Source organism: Anolis carolinensis, unplaced genomic scaffold, assembly GCF_035594765.1.
Source record: "Anolis carolinensis isolate JA03-04 unplaced genomic scaffold, rAnoCar3.1.pri scaffold_10, whole genome shotgun sequence".
Taxonomy (NCBI): Eukaryota; Metazoa; Chordata; class Lepidosauria; order Squamata; family Dactyloidae; genus Anolis; species Anolis carolinensis.
Genome location: NW_026943821.1, coordinates 22,645,139 through 22,664,395, shown reverse-complemented (window position 1 = coordinate 22,664,395; position 19,257 = coordinate 22,645,139). Strand labels below are relative to the sequence as shown.

At 41.2% G+C, this 19,257-nt stretch overlaps 2 protein-coding genes across 3 annotated transcripts; both read right to left on the bottom strand.

The window, feature by feature from the left end:
• Positions 1-162: 162 nt before the first annotated feature.
• Positions 163-8,568, bottom strand: fuca1 (alpha-L-fucosidase 1). The gene is made up of 8 exons (XM_003227567.4): positions 8,057-8,568; positions 5,896-6,030; positions 5,672-5,809; positions 5,160-5,265; positions 4,462-4,662; positions 3,850-4,040; positions 2,537-2,636; positions 163-1,921 (listed from the first exon to the last, which is right to left on the bottom strand). The coding sequence occupies exons 1-8, from the start codon at positions 8,395-8,397 to the stop codon at positions 1,781-1,783; spliced, it is 1,353 nt and encodes a 450-aa protein (XP_003227615.1). The 5' UTR covers positions 8,398-8,568; the 3' UTR covers positions 163-1,780.
• Positions 8,569-9,072: 504 nt separating this feature from the next.
• On the bottom strand, positions 9,073-19,184 carry cnr2 (cannabinoid receptor 2). Of its 2 annotated transcripts, none has more exons than XM_008120796.3 (2): positions 15,578-19,184; positions 9,073-12,354 (listed from the first exon to the last, which is right to left on the bottom strand). In XM_008120796.3, exon 2 carries the CDS (start codon positions 12,302-12,304, stop codon positions 11,198-11,200), a length of 1,107 nt encoding a protein of 368 aa, XP_008119003.1. In that variant the 5' UTR covers positions 12,305-12,354; positions 15,578-19,184; the 3' UTR covers positions 9,073-11,197. The 2 variants fall into 2 exon arrangements, with proteins under 2 accessions (XP_008119003.1, XP_003227614.1); XM_003227566.4 differs by having other exon boundaries at positions 15,605-19,184.
• Between the last annotated feature and the right edge of the window lie 73 nt (positions 19,185-19,257).

Here is a 19,257-nt window from a genome sequence, read left to right as displayed (position 1 = left end):
TTTACAAAAGGCATTGTCCTCAATGATCGATGCTACTTTTCCATATAGTCCTGTTACATCTGACAGCCCAGTCCTCATAACTGAAGGTCACCTCCAACACCAGCATTTGCCCTGTTTCCAGGACTCGTGGTTGCAGTGCCTTGCATACAAATCAATGCAATGTTCTTATTCGGATTCAAGTTTTTATTTATAAAAAGCAAGTGACATGAAATCAGGTACAAAAGTGAACAAAAAAGGCACTGCGATTGATATCCAGCAGCAATGTATACGAGAAGGACAATTTGCAGTTTGGTTCAACCAAGCTGTTTTAGAAAAGAATCTGAATGAATTTATGTTCATACATGCAGCAGTGTCATATTTTATTTCTCGAAATCTGTCCATGGGCTCTCCTTTCTGTTTCGCCTTTCCTGCCCTAGAATAACCAGCCATTTAGTAGCAATCCAAACATTCTTAAGCAAGTGCATACTTTCTCTCACTACAGCATTCCTGGATGGGATAACTGTACTGATCAAGCTTTCCTTCATAATTCATGGCCACCAGTCTGCATTCCACACGAAAAGCAAATAACCAGTGCATAATCTCCTTGCAGTGTCAAAACTGAATGCCAAGTCCCCTGCATTTTAATCCAATACTAGATGATGCTGTAGCAAAACTGAAAAAAATTATATCAAAAATTATAGCTGGTCCAACTATAAGAACATATTCCAAGGGACAGAGTACAAGTGCAAGAACACATATTGTGTGTTTGATTATCTAAAGGACAGTTCACATTATGAAAGAATAATTCACAAAAGGCAAATGAAACAAGAGTCATTCATAGGGAAAATATTTTGTGGGAGACATGCCTCTGGAGAAGGTTTGATGAAAGGTGCAAGTTAAAGAAATAACATAGTATTATTTATGACAAAATGAATGTTGGATCATTCAAGGCAGTATACCTCATTTGACTGTGTGAATGCATAAGAAAGCCAAGAGATATCTACTCTACAGGCTACTCAGCTGGACACTTTGCATTCATTTGTTAATATGTCGAGATTTCATTGGATGTAATCCTCATAAAAATGTCTCATTCCTTACCAAACAAGTCATCCTGATCATTTGGGCTCTCTCTCAACTTGCCTAAGCAAGCTTGCCCAATGGCAGACTCCTGGCATTGGACGTCATAACTTCAATGTTTCCCAAGAACTATGTTGTTTTTTGTTCCCATCTAGTCTCCAAAACGAAATGCTTGGTATTTGAGTATTTGCTCTAAAACTGTGATGGCATGCCAACAGCAACCTGAATGGACTCTGTGATCCCTTCCCTTTGGAATTCACCTGTTAATGACTCTGTTTCCAGGCTTCTTGTTTTATCTTGACCAAAAACTCTGTAGGATCTTTCACAATCTCAGGTAGAAATAAGAAAACTCCCAACTCCACCAAAGCAGATTGGAAGCCAGAGTTGAATGATGGATTTTTAAAAAGGCAATAAACAGCACCACAATGGTGGTCTCACAACAGTCCTAGAGAATTCTCTTGAAATCTCTAGAGATGGTTCTCGTTCCATACAAGCAATAGTTCATATATTATGGCAGTTTGGAAATGTGCTCAAGGCAAATTAAATCATGTTGGAAGACAGTTGCTTCTTCAATCCTTCCTGATTAAAACGCAACACTAGAGGACGGTTAACATATAAAGCTTTTGCTTCATTCAACAATGATTTGTTTAAGTCTTAATCCTGTTTGTGCCACTAATCACAGTGGCATCTCTGGGAGTGCCTTGATTCTCATCCTGCTTTGCCATCAAGAGACACCAACCAGTTTCAGAGACCAGCCACATTGCAGAGGAAGCAGGGAAGGGATGGTCAAGGGCAGAGCCACCTCCAGACCCTTGTCTGGCAAGGCCTGCCATTTCAATGGGTCAGAGAGCCCCAACATTGTCACCTGCAAGGGATAAAAAACAAGAGCTGCTGATCTGTTGCATTATAGAAAACATTAAGATGTAACTGAACTGATGTATCAAATTATTTCCTGTTAGGGCAAAAGCAATGCTCAAAATGAAGCACAGCTTCAAAAATATCCTCTGAGGTATAGATCTTCCAGGGAAACAAAAAATATTAAAGTCTTCAACTTATCTGGGGGAAAAGGGTTGGCTTCTCAAAAATCACAAATACCTTCTTAACAATTATGCCGGAGCCAATCTATCAGCAACTCCTGCAAGACTGATGTTGGCATCTACCTTTTACAAAAGCCTCAGCCATTTCAAGCTTTTCAGTATTGCCAGCATTACCATCATGACCTATAGAATGACCTCCAAAATGAGATTCACCATACTCTAAATTTTAGGATTTCAGGTGTTTGTTAGAAGCTGTCTTTCTTTTGTGTCTTCAGTGTCAGTTTGGGGGGTGGGGTTATGAGTTTCTGTTAAAGGGGCTTATTACACAATTCGTTCTGATTTAAGTACATTTTACAGCTGCAAGATGTTTTGAATTTCTTGGTGCAAAATACAACTCAATGTCACCAGATCTTAAACCAGAATATTTCCAAATTTCTCCTTACCTGAGTGCTTGCAGATGGGACAGGGGATGAAAGCGTCAACATATTGTTTTCTGGCCAGGTCAAGAAGATAGCATAGACTACTGCTTCCTTTGAAGTATACCTGGGAGAAGACAAAGTGAAGCAGTGAAATATGAAGAACAGTTTGATAATTAAAAAATAGAACATCTGCAAGGCTTCAGGTTGAATGAGGGGTGATCTATCCCATTGAAAGTGTTCATCCTTCAATGGAACAGAGCACCCATGGCTCAACATGAAGCCTTGCCACATTTGACCAGAGGTGATGCTGAGACAACAGGCCTCTGAGGTTTTCTCCCACACTTCATCTGTCCTGCCAAGAGGGCTGATGAAAGGCTCAAAGTCAAGTCTTGCATTTACTCTGAAAAAAGCAAACATTGCATTGCAATCTGTCCTCCCTCCCAGCAACTGCTGACGTCAATAACAGTGTTGCTTGTATCCAGGAGTCTAGACGAAACTTTCCATTCACTTCCTTGCAAAGGACTGCCCTTTCAACTGCTCTCTATGATATTAAGAGATGCAGAATTACTATTATCTCACCCCATTTCTTGGTTTTTAACATCACCAATTAATAGATAGCTTTTGAATTGGAAGAAGATATATATATATTAATGAAATAAAATAAGAACGTAAAAAGGTCCTCAATTCTTCCACTTCTCCTTCGACCTCAAAAAGTCAATCAAGTAAAGGTCTAAAGCTTTTAAAAAATAAACTGGCCCCCTCCAATCTGACATGCTCTAAATGTATCATCATTTTATTTTATTTTATTTTATTTTATTTATATTTATATCTATCTATATATATATATATATATATATATATATATATATATATATATATCTCCCCCCTGCTTTTTCCCCTCTAAAAAAGAGATTCAAAGTGGCTTACAGTAAAACCAATACAATACAATTTAAAACCTAAATGAATACAAATATTAAAATAGAATTAAATATCAATGGTATTGAAAATCAAGTTAAAACTCTTAAAACTGATTAAAAAGCCATTCATAGCAAAAACTACAGCATTCACTGACTTGATCTTATTATATTGAACTACAATACCCAGAATTCCTGAGTAAGTGAGTGTGTGGTTTGTTATTCAATGCACCAGGAGGACACCAAAGGTAAATTAAAGGAAAACAGGAAAGCACTTTGTAGCTTCAGTTGCTGTTACCTGTTCCAAGCCTTCTGAATAGGTAAAATATTTTAAATATAGCACAACAACGTTAACTTTGAAAAAAAGCTTCTGTAAGCTCTGCATACGATGTAAGTAAAAAGCTTGGATTCATTTGATCATACCAAGTGCTGTCACTGTCATTGTCCTTTTGGACTCTCCATGGTTTTGATTCGTAAATGGCCTCTCCATTAATGCTCAGCCACTTCCCAAGAGCCAGAAGCCGTTCCTGAAAGACTGGAGCAATCACCCCTTCCTTTGTGGGTCCGATGTTGAGGAGATAGTTTCCTCCATAACTCACAGTTTGCACAAGTTCCTGAAGTGGAAGCACAAAATGAAACATAATCACAGAGAGATTCCAAGTCAGAAGGAGAAAAACTCATTTTGAAAAAGAATCATAAAAGAGGAAGGACCTATATGCTTGAGATCTCTAGCTTGGTTCTTATACTGAAGTAAGAATCTCAACAGAAACTTACTGATCCAGCAGTTTGACTGAATGATCACCTTTTTGCCTCTTCTCTGTCAAGCATTTAGAAGCTGGAGAATGAAAACACTTTTGCTTCAGATATCCAGTTTGTCAAACATATCTAGAGTGTTTTCTCCATCAACTGGTTTCATACTCTTATTAAATCCAAGGCCTAATTAAATCTTTCTTGCATTGCTGAACCTCTTTAGCGACGTCTCACAAGACTTTCGAATCTGCTTCAGAATTAACTTGCAACTTTCCCACTGCTCACCGTAATGATGCTGGTCTCATCCATAAGCTCAGAGATTTGCATGTCACTTCGATACCCCCAAGACCTCCTGTCAATGGAGCTGCACATCTCCCACTTGTGGCTGGGCAACGTGCCAGGCTTGTATTTGTCTTGACAGTTATAGTAGCCTCCGTGATGGCAGGAACAATTGATGCCCCATCGATCATTCACCACCACAGTGTCCTACCAAGACAGATCCAGAAGAAGAGTTGAAGTGGCACTTGTGGCTTGAGGAGGGAAAGAAAGGAATTTGGAGCTGTCCTCACTGATGCTCAAAACAAACCAGAGCTTAATGCCTCTGTAGACACAGTATATTACTTATTGCTGCACCATCTGGCAGTTAGATACTCTTGCCATTTCTATGTTCTCAAGTTTGGAGATGGCAGTCACAAGTAACACCTATTTCTATTTTCTGCGCTTCTTTACAATACTTAAAGTGGAGTTTGTATAGTGCTGTCACTGTCAGCTACATGCTCAGCTTACGTCAAGAAAAACCTGTAGGTGCCACCGCAGAGGTGACTCATACATTTTGGACATTCTGAAGAACCACAAAGACCATCACAGCCCAAAATATCTAAAGCAGCACTCTAAAGGCTTAATCTCAAATGCAAACAAGTAGGAAAAACTTGCTGGGTTTTCAACACTCATTAACTGCCCCAATTTGAAGCAAATTCAGATACCTTGACTGGACTATCGTTGTAAAGCCAGGCAAGGAAATTAGTTGAGTTCCAGTATGTATCTGGAGCTTCCCATTCTCCATCAGACCAGATGAGATCCGGCTTGTACCTTAGATGCAGATTAACAAAACCAGAAAATTTACCAGTACAATTGTGTCTTAGTTCCTGCTCATTCTGTTGAGATGGGCTATTAGTGACTGGTCTGCACCAAGATTAGACTGTTGTAAAACAAAGTGGACAATTTCAGGAGGGTAGGGAACTTCACATTCTAAGGACTAGACATATCTTGCTAGCTAATATTAAAGTGAAGGAATATTAAAGATAATAAACCTTCCCCCTTAAAACCAAGCACATGAAGAGTTTGTGTTTTTTTCTGACGAGAGAGCAGGGCTTCTTAAAAGCTTTTCATTCATGACCCCTTTTTGCCCAAGATATTTTACATGATCCAGGTATATAGGTAAATATGTTTTGTATCTCAAACATTCTAGGGTTTTTTTATGGTGTTCTGCTCTTACCTTAAAACAAGGTCAAAAAGCTCTGGCATAGTCTTCTCAGAGACAAAAAATTGACTCTTGAATCCATTGTTTTTGTCCAGCAAATAAAGTGGATGAAACCATTCATAGAGGGAGTGATACAGCCCATAATGTATGTTCCTAAAGATTAGAACAAAAGATCCACAAGTGATTAGAAAGCTCCTAAGCACAGCCCCATGACTCAACCTTTGAACCCACATTCATACCTTTTTCGGAGGGCATCTCCCAGTTCTCCCACCAAGTCTCTATGGGGCCCTGTATCTACTGAGTTCCAGTTCCAGGACATGGGGGAACCCCAGTTGGTGAAGCCTTCGTGATGCTTTGTGGTCAGCACCACATATCTATAGGCAAAGGGAGAGTATAAAGTCAGGAAGGAGAACTCACCGTAAATATACCCATATTTAAGAGATAGCAAATGGGTGGGAGAAGCGGCACCCCCGTCAAACTGGCTGGCAAACTCGTCCGTTTCGGCTTGGGACATGACTTCCCAACTGGCCTCATTCTGGGCCTCAATGTATCTGAGTGTTGTTTTTTATTTACTATCCTGATTTTAGAGTTTTCTAATACTGATAGCCAAGATTTTGTTCATTTTCATAGTTTCTTCCTTTCTGTTAAGATTGTTCGCATGCTTTTGAATTTCAATGGCGTTTCTGTGTAGTCTTCAGATGGCGGTTGTCAGAGTGGTCCAACACTTCTGTGCTCTCAAATAATATGCTGTGTCCAGTAAATAAAGAACAACACTCAGAAGACAGAGGAATTCCAGACAAGAAACAATCAGGGCCAATTAACACTTCCCAACAAAGGATTCCACCAAGCAGGAAGCAGCCAGGCTTTGAATCTGCAAAGCCATTAAATGCTAATCAAGGTGGTCGGTGGCAACATTCACACTCGCCTCAGACATCTTCACAACCTCTTGGATTTGTTTAAAACATTGGATTTTAAAAAAAGGATTCACTAACTTGGACATATAGATTTGGACTTACAATTAGTGATTTATACAGTCCTCCGTGTGGAACATGAACTCTGGTTGTCATTGGACTCACAAACCCTGAATATAAGAGTTCTGCTTTCTATGAATGTATGTGTGTTTGTAACACATTGATTATATTTTGCTTTAGAGACAGGTTTTTTGAATAATTTAGTATATTTTGAATCTCTATCACCCTTGTTTGTACAATGAATGTTCTATGACAATAGCATATATAAGAAATACTGTTTTATAGTTTATATTATTAGATTACATTTCTGGTTATAGTGACCTCTTGCCTTAACATTCACACTCGCCTCAGACATCTTCACAACCTCTGAGGATGCCTGCCATAGATGTGGGTGAAACATCAGGAGAGAATGCTTCTGGAACATGGCCATACAGCTCGGAAAACTCACAACTCAGACAAGAGTTCTTTCTCCCACCCTGAACATTCCACAGATATATAAACCTCACTTCCCTATTTCCAACAGACCTCACAACCTCTGAGGATGCCTGCCACAGATGTGGATGAAACATCAGGAGAGAATGCTTCTGGAACATGGCCATACAGCTCGGAAAACTCACAACTCAGACAAGAGTTCTCCCACCCTGAGCATTCCACAGATATATAAACCCCATTTGCCTATTTCCAACAGGCCTCACAACCTCTGAGGATGTCTGCCACAGATGTGGGTGAAACATCAGGAGAGAATACTTCTGGAACATGGCCATACAGCTCGGAAAACTCACAACTCAGACAAGAGTTCTTTCTCCCACCCTGAACATTCCACAGATATATAAATCCCACTTGCCTATTTCCAACAGACCTCACAACCTCTGAGGATGCCTGCCACAGATGTGGGTGAAACATCAGGAGAGAATGCTTCTGAAACATGGCCATACAGCTCGGAAAACTCACAACTCAGACAAGAGTTCTTTCTCCCACCCTGAACATTCCACAGATATATAAACCCCACTTGCCTATTTCCAACAGACCTCACAACCTCTGATGATGCCTGCCACAAATGTGGGCGAAACATCAGGAGACAATGCTTCTGGAACATGGCCATACAGCTCGGAAAACTCACAACTCAGATAAGAGTTCTTTCTCCCACCCTGAACATTCCACAGATATATAAACCCCACTTGCCTATTTCCAACAGACCTCACAACCTCTGAGGATGCCTGCCACAGATGTGGGTGAAACATCAGGAGAGAATGCTTCTAGAACATGGCCATACAGACCGGAATACTCACAGCAACCCAGCCTCCCGGCTGTTAGGAATTGTGGGAGCTGAAGTCCAAAACACATGTAGACTGAGGGTCGCCCTCCGCCGGAAATGACTGGAAGACACACAACCCCAACAACCCCAATTCCTCCCGGCCCCGTTTCCTACCTGGCGCCGGCCTCTTGGAAGAGCTGGGCCCAGGCCTCGGGCTGGAAGTCCCGGGCGGTGAAGCGGGGCGCGAGGTCGGCGTAGGTGGTGCCCGGCGGGAAACGGGCCTGCATGAAGCGCTCGTACTCAGGCTGCTGCTCGCCCCGCCAGTGCCACCAGAACCACTCCGAGCCCCAGGCCGGGACCGAAAAGACACCCCAGTGCACGAAGACGCCCACCTTCGCCGCGTCGAACCAGCCGGGCAGCGGCCGCGAGTCCAGGCTCTCCCAGTCCGGCGTGTAGCGCTGAGGAGACGCGGCCGCGACGGAAAACACCAGCAGGAGCATCACACAGGCCTCCATCTTGGATCCCTTCTGAGAGGAACTCTTCCGCCGCGCCCATTGGCTCGCTGAATCACGTGAGGGAGCCGTCTCGACCAATGGCAAGCCCGCTCCTTTCGAAGCGAGGAAGAGGACGGAGCCACCCGCCTCGGCAGAGTCATTTGCCGACCCGCTCGATGGAGTCACGTGAGGGGGGCGTGGCAGCCTGCTTCAAAACTCAAGGTTTTAAAAATTACTGTATGTACAGTAGCATTATTATTGTTTGTATATTATATAGTCCAATATAATTATATAACCATTGTATATTATATATTATTTATTTATTTGCTACATTTATATGCCGCCCTTCTCACCCCGAAGGGGACTCAGAGCGGCTTACAAATTAAATTTACATACAATATTATATTAGCATAGTACAATACTGGTAATAAATTACTATATTATACAGTATCAATATATTGTAATATTATTATATTGTATTATTAGTATTATATCGTATTACAATATAATATTATGAATATTATATATACAATATGTTATAATTATTATATATTATTGTAAATTATATTGTATATATAAATATATATATAAACACACACGTTATTACGAATAATATTGCAGTATAGTGGTATTTAAATCTATTTAATATATTTAAAAAAAATTTTTTTAAATTTTAAATCTATTTAATTGCTTGCGTTTTATTCTTTTGTATTGTTGTGTATTGCCATTGAATTCTGCCAGTTTTGTAAGCCGCCGTGAGTCCCTTCGGGTGAGAAGGGTGAGATAGAAATGATGGAAATAAATAAATAAATAGTCTATGATGTGAGAGGGACCCAGGAGTCTTAGTATTTATTTACTACATTTATATCCCGCTCTTCTCACCCCAAAGGGGATTCAGAGTGGCTTACAAATCAAATGAACATACAAGATATTATTAGCATAGCACAATATATGCATTAAATTACTATATTGTACTATATCATTATATGGTAATATTAGTAATATTACATTTAATATACAGTAGAGTCTCACTTATCCAACATAAACGGGCCGGCAGAACATTTGATAAGTGAATATGTTGGATAATAAGGAGAGGTTAAGAAAAAGCTTATTAAACATCAAAATAGGTATGATTTTACAAATTAAGCACCAAAACATCATGTTATACAACAAATTTGACAGAAAAAGTGGTTCATTACACATTAATGCTATGTAGTAATTACTGTATTTACGAATTTAGCACCAAAATATCACAATGCATTGAAAACATTGACTACAAAAATATGTTGGATAATCCAGAACGTTGGATAAGTGAGACTCTACTGTATAATATATAATATTATACTGTATTATTAGTAGCATATTTTATTCCATTATAATATTATCAATATTATATGTATATACAATATATTATATATTTATAACTTATTAAAAATTATATATATATATATTTATATATATATAAATTAGCATAGCATTGTTGCTATGGCACAGGAGACAGGGTGGAACTATCTTCCAGGCTCTCTTAGTAGGCCACAGGTTGAGCCTGAGCCAACAATGTCATGCTGCAGCGAAAAAGGTCGATGCGATTCCAAGCTGTATGTATTTTATTCTGTTTTATTTTAATTATCTGGGCTTGGCCCCATGTTAGCTGTCCCGAGTCCCTTCGGGGAGATGGAGACGAGATACAAGAATAAAGATGTTTTTGTATAGTACAATATAATAATATAAAATACTAATATTGTGCTATGCGAGTAGATATTATAAACAGAAAAGGAAAGGGGTGGGGGAGAAACCATTTTGCCATCTATTCTTTATAATTTATTGTAATATATCATATATAGGAAGAGACGTCTTTGCCCAGATAAATCCAAAGGCTATCTAGTCCAACCCCCATCATCCAGGAATGTATAACAGTATAAAGACATAGCCATATTAATCTGGAATATCGGTGTGCAAAGGGATTTTGTCATACTTTAGGCTTACACTGCTATATAAGGCAGTTTAACCCGCATTATCGGGCAGTGTAGATCCAGCCTATGACACCGAGAACAACGTTTATAGCATTAGCTTTCATTGACTAAGGCTGGTTCTACACAGTAGAATTGATGCAGTCTTACCACATTTTATCTACCGTGGCTCAATGCTATGGAATCATGGAAGCTAGAGTTTGGTAAGGCTCCAGCATTCCTTCAGAAAAATCTACAATTCCCGTGATTCTAGAGCATTGAGCGGTGTCATAAAAGAAGACGTGGAAATGGCAGCAATCCAATATCCCTGCAGCAGAGCATGAATATATACATGTGGAGATAAGGTGCAACAGTACTATGTAATCCTTATTCAAAATAGCACTATTGCACAACATCTATTTACTAAGTGCTTTTGTACAGTGTGAAATGGCAATCTGCAATGTGCAACCACAATGAATGCCATTGCCTTATGTACTATCCCGCATCCACCCGTCAGCAGCATATGTTTAAAAATTCACTCTATGTCTATATTGTGACTAATGCATGTACATTTCACTACCAAGATGCTAGCCAGCTATTGTCTTTCCTGGAAACACCCAGCAGCGACAATTTACCATTTTAAAAACGTTTACAGGGTAGGGTGCTTCTGAAAGTTTAACATCAAATAGTACCAATTTCTCCAAACCAGAAGTTGACTTCTGGCCACTTTCAGATTATTTCCTCTTCCATATTTTGGCATTTCTACAATCCATGCAGAATGTCCGAGGCAGAATATTCACCCCCCAGTTCCACCAGATAGGCAGAAAATAAGCTTGGGAGTCTCTTGAAATGGGAAGAGAAAACATCAATTTCTACAGTGCTTCCATGTTGTCACCTTCTGAAGCTTGGATCTTTGTGGAATTGCCGACAAATCGGTCACTGATGTTTTCTAACGGCAAGGTCCTCTGGGTGCTTTCTGCTTCAGGATTGCTCTCTGAGATGTCAGCTTTTCTTTTAAAAGAGGTGCAAATTTTCCTCAGAGCAGAGCTCAACTCCCTGCTCCGTAGGGCATAGATGGCCGGGTTCACCATGGAGTTAACCAGGCAGAGGGTGCTGCAGAAGGCAAACACTTTCTTCAGGTAGGTGTCCATTTTGAAAAAGATGCTGTACGTCACGAGAGCCATGCCCGGGGTCCAGCAGGTGATGAGGACAAGCAGTACGATGGCTAAGGTCTTGGCCAGCTTGATGTCTAGCCTCATCTTGGTATTGGTTTGGCCGTTGGGTCTGTGGTGCTTCTCCATGTATGCAACATGTTGCCGGGCTTTCCATAAGACATGTCCGTAGGCATAGATGATGGATGCCAAAAGGACTGCCACAAAGCTCGCCCAGCTCAGAAGGTAACTGTTGTCCACAAAAGGAAAGAGCTCTGAGCAGGGAGAGTTGAGTCTGCAGCAGTTCCATCCAAAGAGAGGTAAGGAGGCAATGAGCGCGATGGAGAGCCACAGGACCACCAAAGCCACCAGGGCTCTTTTACTGGTCACCAGGACTTTGTATGTTGAGGGTTTAAGGATGCAGATGTATCGGTCAAAGGCCATCAACAAGAGGCTGCCGAGGGAAGCCGTGAAGGTGGTGTTGACGCCTCCCAGCTTGAGCAAGAAGACCACCTTGGAGGAGTCAGCCCCACTGAAGACGTGGAACTGGAGGAAGCTCCAGACGAAGATGAAGCTGGCCAAGGTGTCGGCCAAGGCGAGGCTGCCAAGGAAGAGGTAAGAAGGCTTCCTACGGATCTTCGGGGAAGAAAAGATGAGATAGAGCACCAAGGCATTCTCCAAGACACAGAGGGTCCCGGCAGTGCAACACAATGTGGCGATGAGGGTCTGCGCTGTGTTGTTGAGCACCAGGTAGCACTCCATAGGCACCACATTGGAGTGGCATCTCAAGACGCCAGCAGCCGTTATGTTCACCTTGCATTGCTCCATCGTCTGTCTTTGGAAAGAGGTTGGCAGTCTTGGCTACAGAGTAATGGGAACTAAAGGAATGTAAATATATATCAATGAGGACAATGTGCAGTACTGAGTACCAATATGATCATATGCTTTACTCCCTTCTAAGCTGGATGTATTGCCAAAAAACAAAAAAAACAAAAAACCCAACAACAATCTGTCATACTCTTCAACCTTCCTCATTTGGCATGGACAGTCCTAACTAATCTTCTGGCATCCCAATTTCTCAGTTGCTTTGAAAATATTTCTTTTTTTCCTCCTCTAATTTCTCCCCTTAGTTCTTGGTTTATGTAAATTGCACAAACTGAGTTCAAATCCAAACATAGTCAAATCATTCTTCAGGGAGGGAGAGTGGCCACCACTTTTTTCTCTTCCCCTCCTTGTTGACATGCTCACGAGCGATTTACATCGTGGTTTTCCTTTTTTGGCCAATGTTCAGTCTATTTTTGGTGTTTGATGGAGGAGATCCTGTGTTGCGAGGACCTTGTGGATATAGGAGGGGAAATCACTGGGTTTGATCAGAGCTTTGATTTAGGAGCACAATAGCCAACAGAGCTAACGGTCATAACAGCTGGAAAAATCTAGGAGTGCAAATGCAAAAAAGTAACTTTTCCAAGCTCTCTTTAAAGGGGGCAGTGTGTCATATACACTGACTGTAGGGAACTGTTAGTGGCGGAAAAACAATACAGTGACTCCATAGAAACAAAAGGTGTTCTAATGGGGAAGTGGCTGCTATTTCGCATCCTGTTTTCACAAGTTCGCTTTTTTCAAACATTTGTGAAAAGTACCATAATTGGGGTACTTAAATTAAGAAAACTTATCATCCTTTTAGGGAGCCTACAAGCAATTTAATAGGAACCCACATTCTAAACCTTGGGTGCATCTATACCATCATGAGCCAACTTCGGCCCTCCAGGTGTTTTGGACCCACGATGTCCAAAACACCTGGAAGTAAGTGTTTACTAAATATTAGTTACTTGTCATGAATTCCTTCTGGTTTATTTACTTGCATATGTATTTGTGCATGTGTTGTATGCCTTCAAATAGTTTCTGATACTCACACCATTACACCTCCTTGGCATAATATTATTTTTGTATGCTTTTAATTGAAACTTATTTTAAGGCTGTGAGCCACTTTGGGTCTTGGTTTCCAGAAAAAAGTGTGGTAATAATAATAATAATAATATTAATAGGAAATAAAATATATGGGAACATCATAATACCACTCATTAGCACTACAATTTCTCGCTAAATTTGCACAAAGATATCATAACTGATGTTTTAGGAGTGCTTCTGTCCAGAGTAGTTGGATTGCATATTCTGAATCCATATTGCATGCCAGAGGGTTGGACTGGATGACCTTTGGTGGGGACCCTTCCATCTCTTTGATTCAATTCTGGAGAATGTGACTTCCCTTTCATGGGTCTAGCAATGCTTGTTTGCAGACTGCTGCTCAACCTTACATGAATTACTCACGAGAGGCCAAATAACTTGCAACAGAGAAACAAAGACAGGAACCAGATGCTGTGGCAGACCCAGATGCCAATGAGGTTGCCATGCAAACTATGAAAACATCATTACTGGAGGAAAGGCTTCTGCCATTTCTCCTCGTTTCACTTAAGGTGAAGCCATGCTTCAGTGCTGCCCAAACTGCCTGAGGATCTACAGATCCCCCTGAAATTGTCTGAAGAAAATAGACCATGGTTCCTGCAAAGAAAAGCTGATTATATTGGGCACATATACACCGTAGAATGAATGCAGATTGGCACCACTTGCTATGCCATGGCTCAATGCTATAGTATCCTGGGAGTTGTAGTTTTATAAAGTCTTCTTTGCCAAAGAGTGCTGGTGCCTCATCAAACTACAAATCTCATGGGTCCACAGCATGAAGCCTTGGCAGTTAAAGTGGTGTCAAACTGTATTTATTTGACAGTGTAGTAGATGCATCCTTATACAGGTTCTAAAAGAGCCAAAATTATCTCTTGTCTTGGAAGCCAGCCCCGGTTAGCACTTGGATGCGAAGCCACCAGGGAATCCCAAATGCTGGAGGCTGCATTTGGGAGGAAGGGACTGGCAAACCCACCTCTGAATATTCTTTGCCTTTAAAAAGCCCTATGAAAAGCATAGGGTTGTCATAAATTAGGAAGGAACTTGAAGGCACACGTGTATTTCAGAGGAAGGAACTGGCAAAACCACTTCTGAGTATCCCTTTCCTAAGAAGATCCTGAGAAATGCATGGTGTCACCATAAGCTGGCACATGACTTGAAAGCACATGCACCCAAATAGTAGGTACCAGTGGTTGGATTAAGACTCTGCAAGACCAGGATTCGAATTCCCACACAGCCACAGAACCCATCGGACAAAACTTTAAAAAGAGTGCTGTATGTTTTGTTTTTTAAAATGTATATTTTAAACACTGCTTTTAGATTATGTTTTAAATTGATTTCTTCTGGTTGTTTAATTCCATTTTGACTTTCTACACATTCTTAACTGCATTGTCGTTATTTAATATGTAAGTCACAGACCCTCCAAATTGAATGAACTGGGACAATGAATCCTCTGTGGTCCATTTTCCCCTATGAAAGTTGTCGTTCAATAAAGGGCCAGCTCAATTGGGCAGAGATAGCTACATCATCATTAAAGTTGGGTACAAAGGATGGTATTATTATCATTGTAGAATCAATGCAGTTTGAAACCACTTGAACTACCATGGCTCAATGGTGTGGAATCGTGGGAGCTGTAGTTTTACAAGTTCTTTGGCAGTGCTGGGCTTCACCAAACTACAACTCCCAGGCTCCCACAGCACCAGGGCATGGCTGTTTAAGTGGTATAATGCCACAAGAATGTGAATATATATTATTGCTGTTTTCAAACTGTTTATTTTATGATGTTTCATACTTATTACCGATGTATAACTGATGTATTTGGAGTGTTGTTTACATGATTTTAATATACTGTAAGCCGCTTTGGGTCCCATGAGGGAGAAAAGCGGGATATAAATAAAGATTTATTATTAGATTTATTATCATACACCATGCATTCTACGGTGCAGGTGCACCTGTGGTTTTCAAATCCACTTCCAAAACCTATGAAGTTTCCCTTATATTCTGTGCATTCGGTGATACTTTGCAAATGCAGAATTATGTAACTTCTTTGTCATTATGTGACTTCAAGTCCTTTCCAGTTTATGGCAACCCCAAGCTTTCAGTAGCTCCCTTGTAAACTATGCCATGCCCCAAAGGACTTACCTGTGTGACTTCATGCAGTTCCCTCACCTGTCCCAAGTTGCAGGAAAGCTGTCCAGTTGCAGGACGAAAAGCAAGGACCTGTGGAAATGGACTGTCTGGAGAAGGGAGACCACAAAGCATCCGCCATGGTGGGAAGGAGAACCGCAGGAGGCCCGGTGGATGCTGAATCACCGTGGGTGCGAGGCCTCAGGGACACAGAGCAAGACTGGCCGCGTCTGCCTGTCCTGGCTGCCTTCGATGCTGGAGGTTTCCCAAGAGTTGCATCTGGTTCGTGATGATGCCTGGCTTCCTCTGAGCGAGGGAGGAAGGCGCAAGCCGCTCTTGTGACAAGGCAAGGAACCGAAGAAGCAGAAAGCTGTTTGGCTGGCATCACAAAGGGCATGGAAAGGAAGAAGAGGATGAAGATCTGATAATGATGATAATTACCACCATCTGCTTGGAAAGGGAGATGATGATGATCATGGTGGCAATGAAGATGGAAAGGGATCATGACAATCGCCACCATCTCCAATGCCATGTCCTTTGTGATGCCAGACATGCAACCTTCTGTTTGGAAGGGAAGATTATGAAGATGATGTTGGAAAGGGATGATGATGATCACCATCTCCCTTTGCATGCTTGTTCTGATACCAGCCAGGCAACCTTCTGTTTTGAAAGGGAGATGATGATGATGATGATCATCATCTCCCTGTCCATGCTTTTTGGGGTTCCAGCCGATCAATCTTTGGTCCTCTCTCTGGTCATAATTGATGTTATTTCATGTATAGCCTGCTTTTCTCCCAGAAGAACAGCAAGTTAAAAAAACATGCATAGTCATCCCTCCCTATTTGCAGTTTTGGCTTTTTCAGATCTGATTATTCAGATTTGATTAAATATGTTATATTGAGGAATTTCTACCCCACCAGTGCGACCTGATTAGATATTTCTAGAAGAAACATCTCTCTAGGAATCCCTGGGTCTTTAAGTACAATTTTATGATCAGTTTCAAATGGAAATTAACCAGGGAGCTAGGCTGGAAGATCTAGAAATTCCTAGAGAGATGTTCTCTGAAGCAAAAAAAATAATTAAAAAATAGCATTTTAAAATTTTTCCCTTTTTCCACTTCGACAGGGTCCTGTGACCCTAACCTCCGTGAATGTGAAGAGATGTCTGTATTGCACAATGCAAAACAATTACAATTTAATGAGTTTGCTCATTAAACAGTTTCCATCACAAGAAAGTGACATCTTTGCTTTTGGATGGTTCACTGCATACAAACATTGCTTTATACACAAAATTATGTCAAATATTGTGCATAAAATGACTTTAGGGCTACGTGTCTAAGGTATATATGACACATTAATAAAATCAGTTTTTAGACTTGGGTCCCATTATGTATAGACACGCCTATGGTAAACTTCTGGACTCAAGCATCTTAGAAACAGGATGCTCAACCTGTTTACATACAGATAAAAATATGAACAAGCTTCCTGATTGTATTATTAGACTTGGGTCTCATCTCCAAGATATCTCCTTATGAATGTATATCCACATACCGGGATTCCAGGATCCAAAAGACTTCTGACCCCAAGCATTTGAGAAAAGCAATACACCGATAGTTGCTGAAAAAAGGGGAATTTATGTTGTAAGCCAAGAAGAGAGGTGATTTCCTAACTTCTGCCTATTTTGACTTCTTCCCTCATGGGTGTCACTTAGGAAATAAGTCTCTGGTTTCTTTTTTATGTGTTTTTTTTTTTTTTTGCAGAGACCTCAGCAATGTGGTTAGGCTGGCATTTAGTTGCAATATCACCTTGCTTGGTTCCCGTCCTTTGTAATGGGACTTTCCAAGGCTGCTGTGCTTTGAACTTCACTAATGTCATATCATGCCCCTCCTACCCTGCTTCCTCCAATCCAAACAACTGGTAAGCTGGCTAGTTCTGGGAGTTGAAATCCAAAACACCTGAAGGACCAAAGATTGAGAACCACTGGCCTAGAGCTAATAATAATAATAACTTTATTTTTATATCCCGCTCCCATCTCCCCAGAGGGGACTCAGGGCGGCTCACATGGGGACAAGCCCAGTTCCAAAATACAATAAGGGTTAGTTTAACTAGGCATGGATATATACTGCAACATTTTGTCACATGTCTTGCTGTTTAATGATGAATACAATAACTGGGCATTGGCTTCTTGTCCTATATTTCTAACTTGCAGGTAGATTTGTCTTATGCAACCAAATATGTAACAGCTCAGTTTCTTTCTAGCTCTCCTTTTCAATTTCATGCTGTGATTCATTCACTACCTTTGAACCATATCCTTCCTTCGAAACTAGATCAAGGCAGTGGCCAAGTGTCACCAGCACATTGTGAGTCACTGATCTTAGAGGATTATTAACTACATTTCCTGCATCGGCAGGGCTCAGGCTGCATTGTAGTCAGTGGTCTGCTCCTCTCTACACTCACATGTCGTGGATTCCACTTTGTGGCTCCATTTCTTAAGGTTAGATTTGCATCTCGTGGTCCCACAGCTCAGTCTGTTCAGTACCTTCCAAATCACCCAGTCCTCTGTGTGCCCAGGAGGAAGTTTCTCATCTGGTATCAGCCAGATTGAGGTTTTGGATTTTAGCCTGCCACTTTTGGACTCTCGCTTGCTGAGGAGTTCCCGTGAGTGTCTCCTTAGATCTTAGGAAGCAGTTTCTTGATTTAAGAACTTGGCATGCTGGCTGATATCCGAACAGAGGATGATCTGGAGATGTTAATGCCTTGGTCCTTTCATTGCTAGCTGCTACTTCCTGATGGATATCAGGTGGTATGACGCCACCTAAATTCTCCAGTGATGTAGGGCATAGACATCCTGTGATAATGCAACATGTCTCACTGAGAGCCACATCCACTGTTTTATTATGGTGAGATGTATTCCACACTGGGCATGAATATTCAGCAGCAGAGTAGCCAAGCACAAGAGCAGATGTCTTCACTGTCTCTAGCTGTGATCCCCAGGTTAGGAATACTATAATAATGCTGTTGCCATATTGGGTTGCTGTGAGTTTTCTGAGCTGTATGGCTATGTTTTGGAGCATACTATCCTGACGTTTCACCCACATCTAGGGCAGACATCCTCAGAGGATGTGAGGTCTGTTGGAAACTAGGCAAGTGGAGTTTAAGGTCCAAGGTGAGAGAAAGAACTCTTCTCTGCTTGAGGCAAGTGTGAATGTTGCCATTGGCTACCTTGATTAGCACTGAATGGCCTTGCAGCTTCAAAGCCTGGCTTCTTCCTTCCTGGGGGGATCCTTTGTTGGGAGGTGTTAGCTGGTCCAGATAGTTGCCATATTGTGCCTTCAATGGTATCATGTTTACATTGTATTCCCATCAAGATTTGTTGACATCTTTGTTTGAAGCCAAATTAGGCCTTATGGAGCTTTCAATACTAATACTTGATGTTACTATCCAACTAGCATTCCACTATCACCTCAGCATCTGGCCCACTTCCGGTTTGCCTGCCCTATTAATATCCCTCATTTTCCCGGCATGCCCCTCTCTTGCGGGGTTTTAAATCCGACAACAACAACGGCTTTTAAAGCCCCGCCCATCCCGAAGCGTCCCTCTCCTCCTTTTTCAATCTCTCCGCTCTCCCTCCTTTCCCTAGCAACAGGCAGGCCTCTTTTTTCCCTATTGGCTCTCCTTCCCGATGCACTTTGTTTT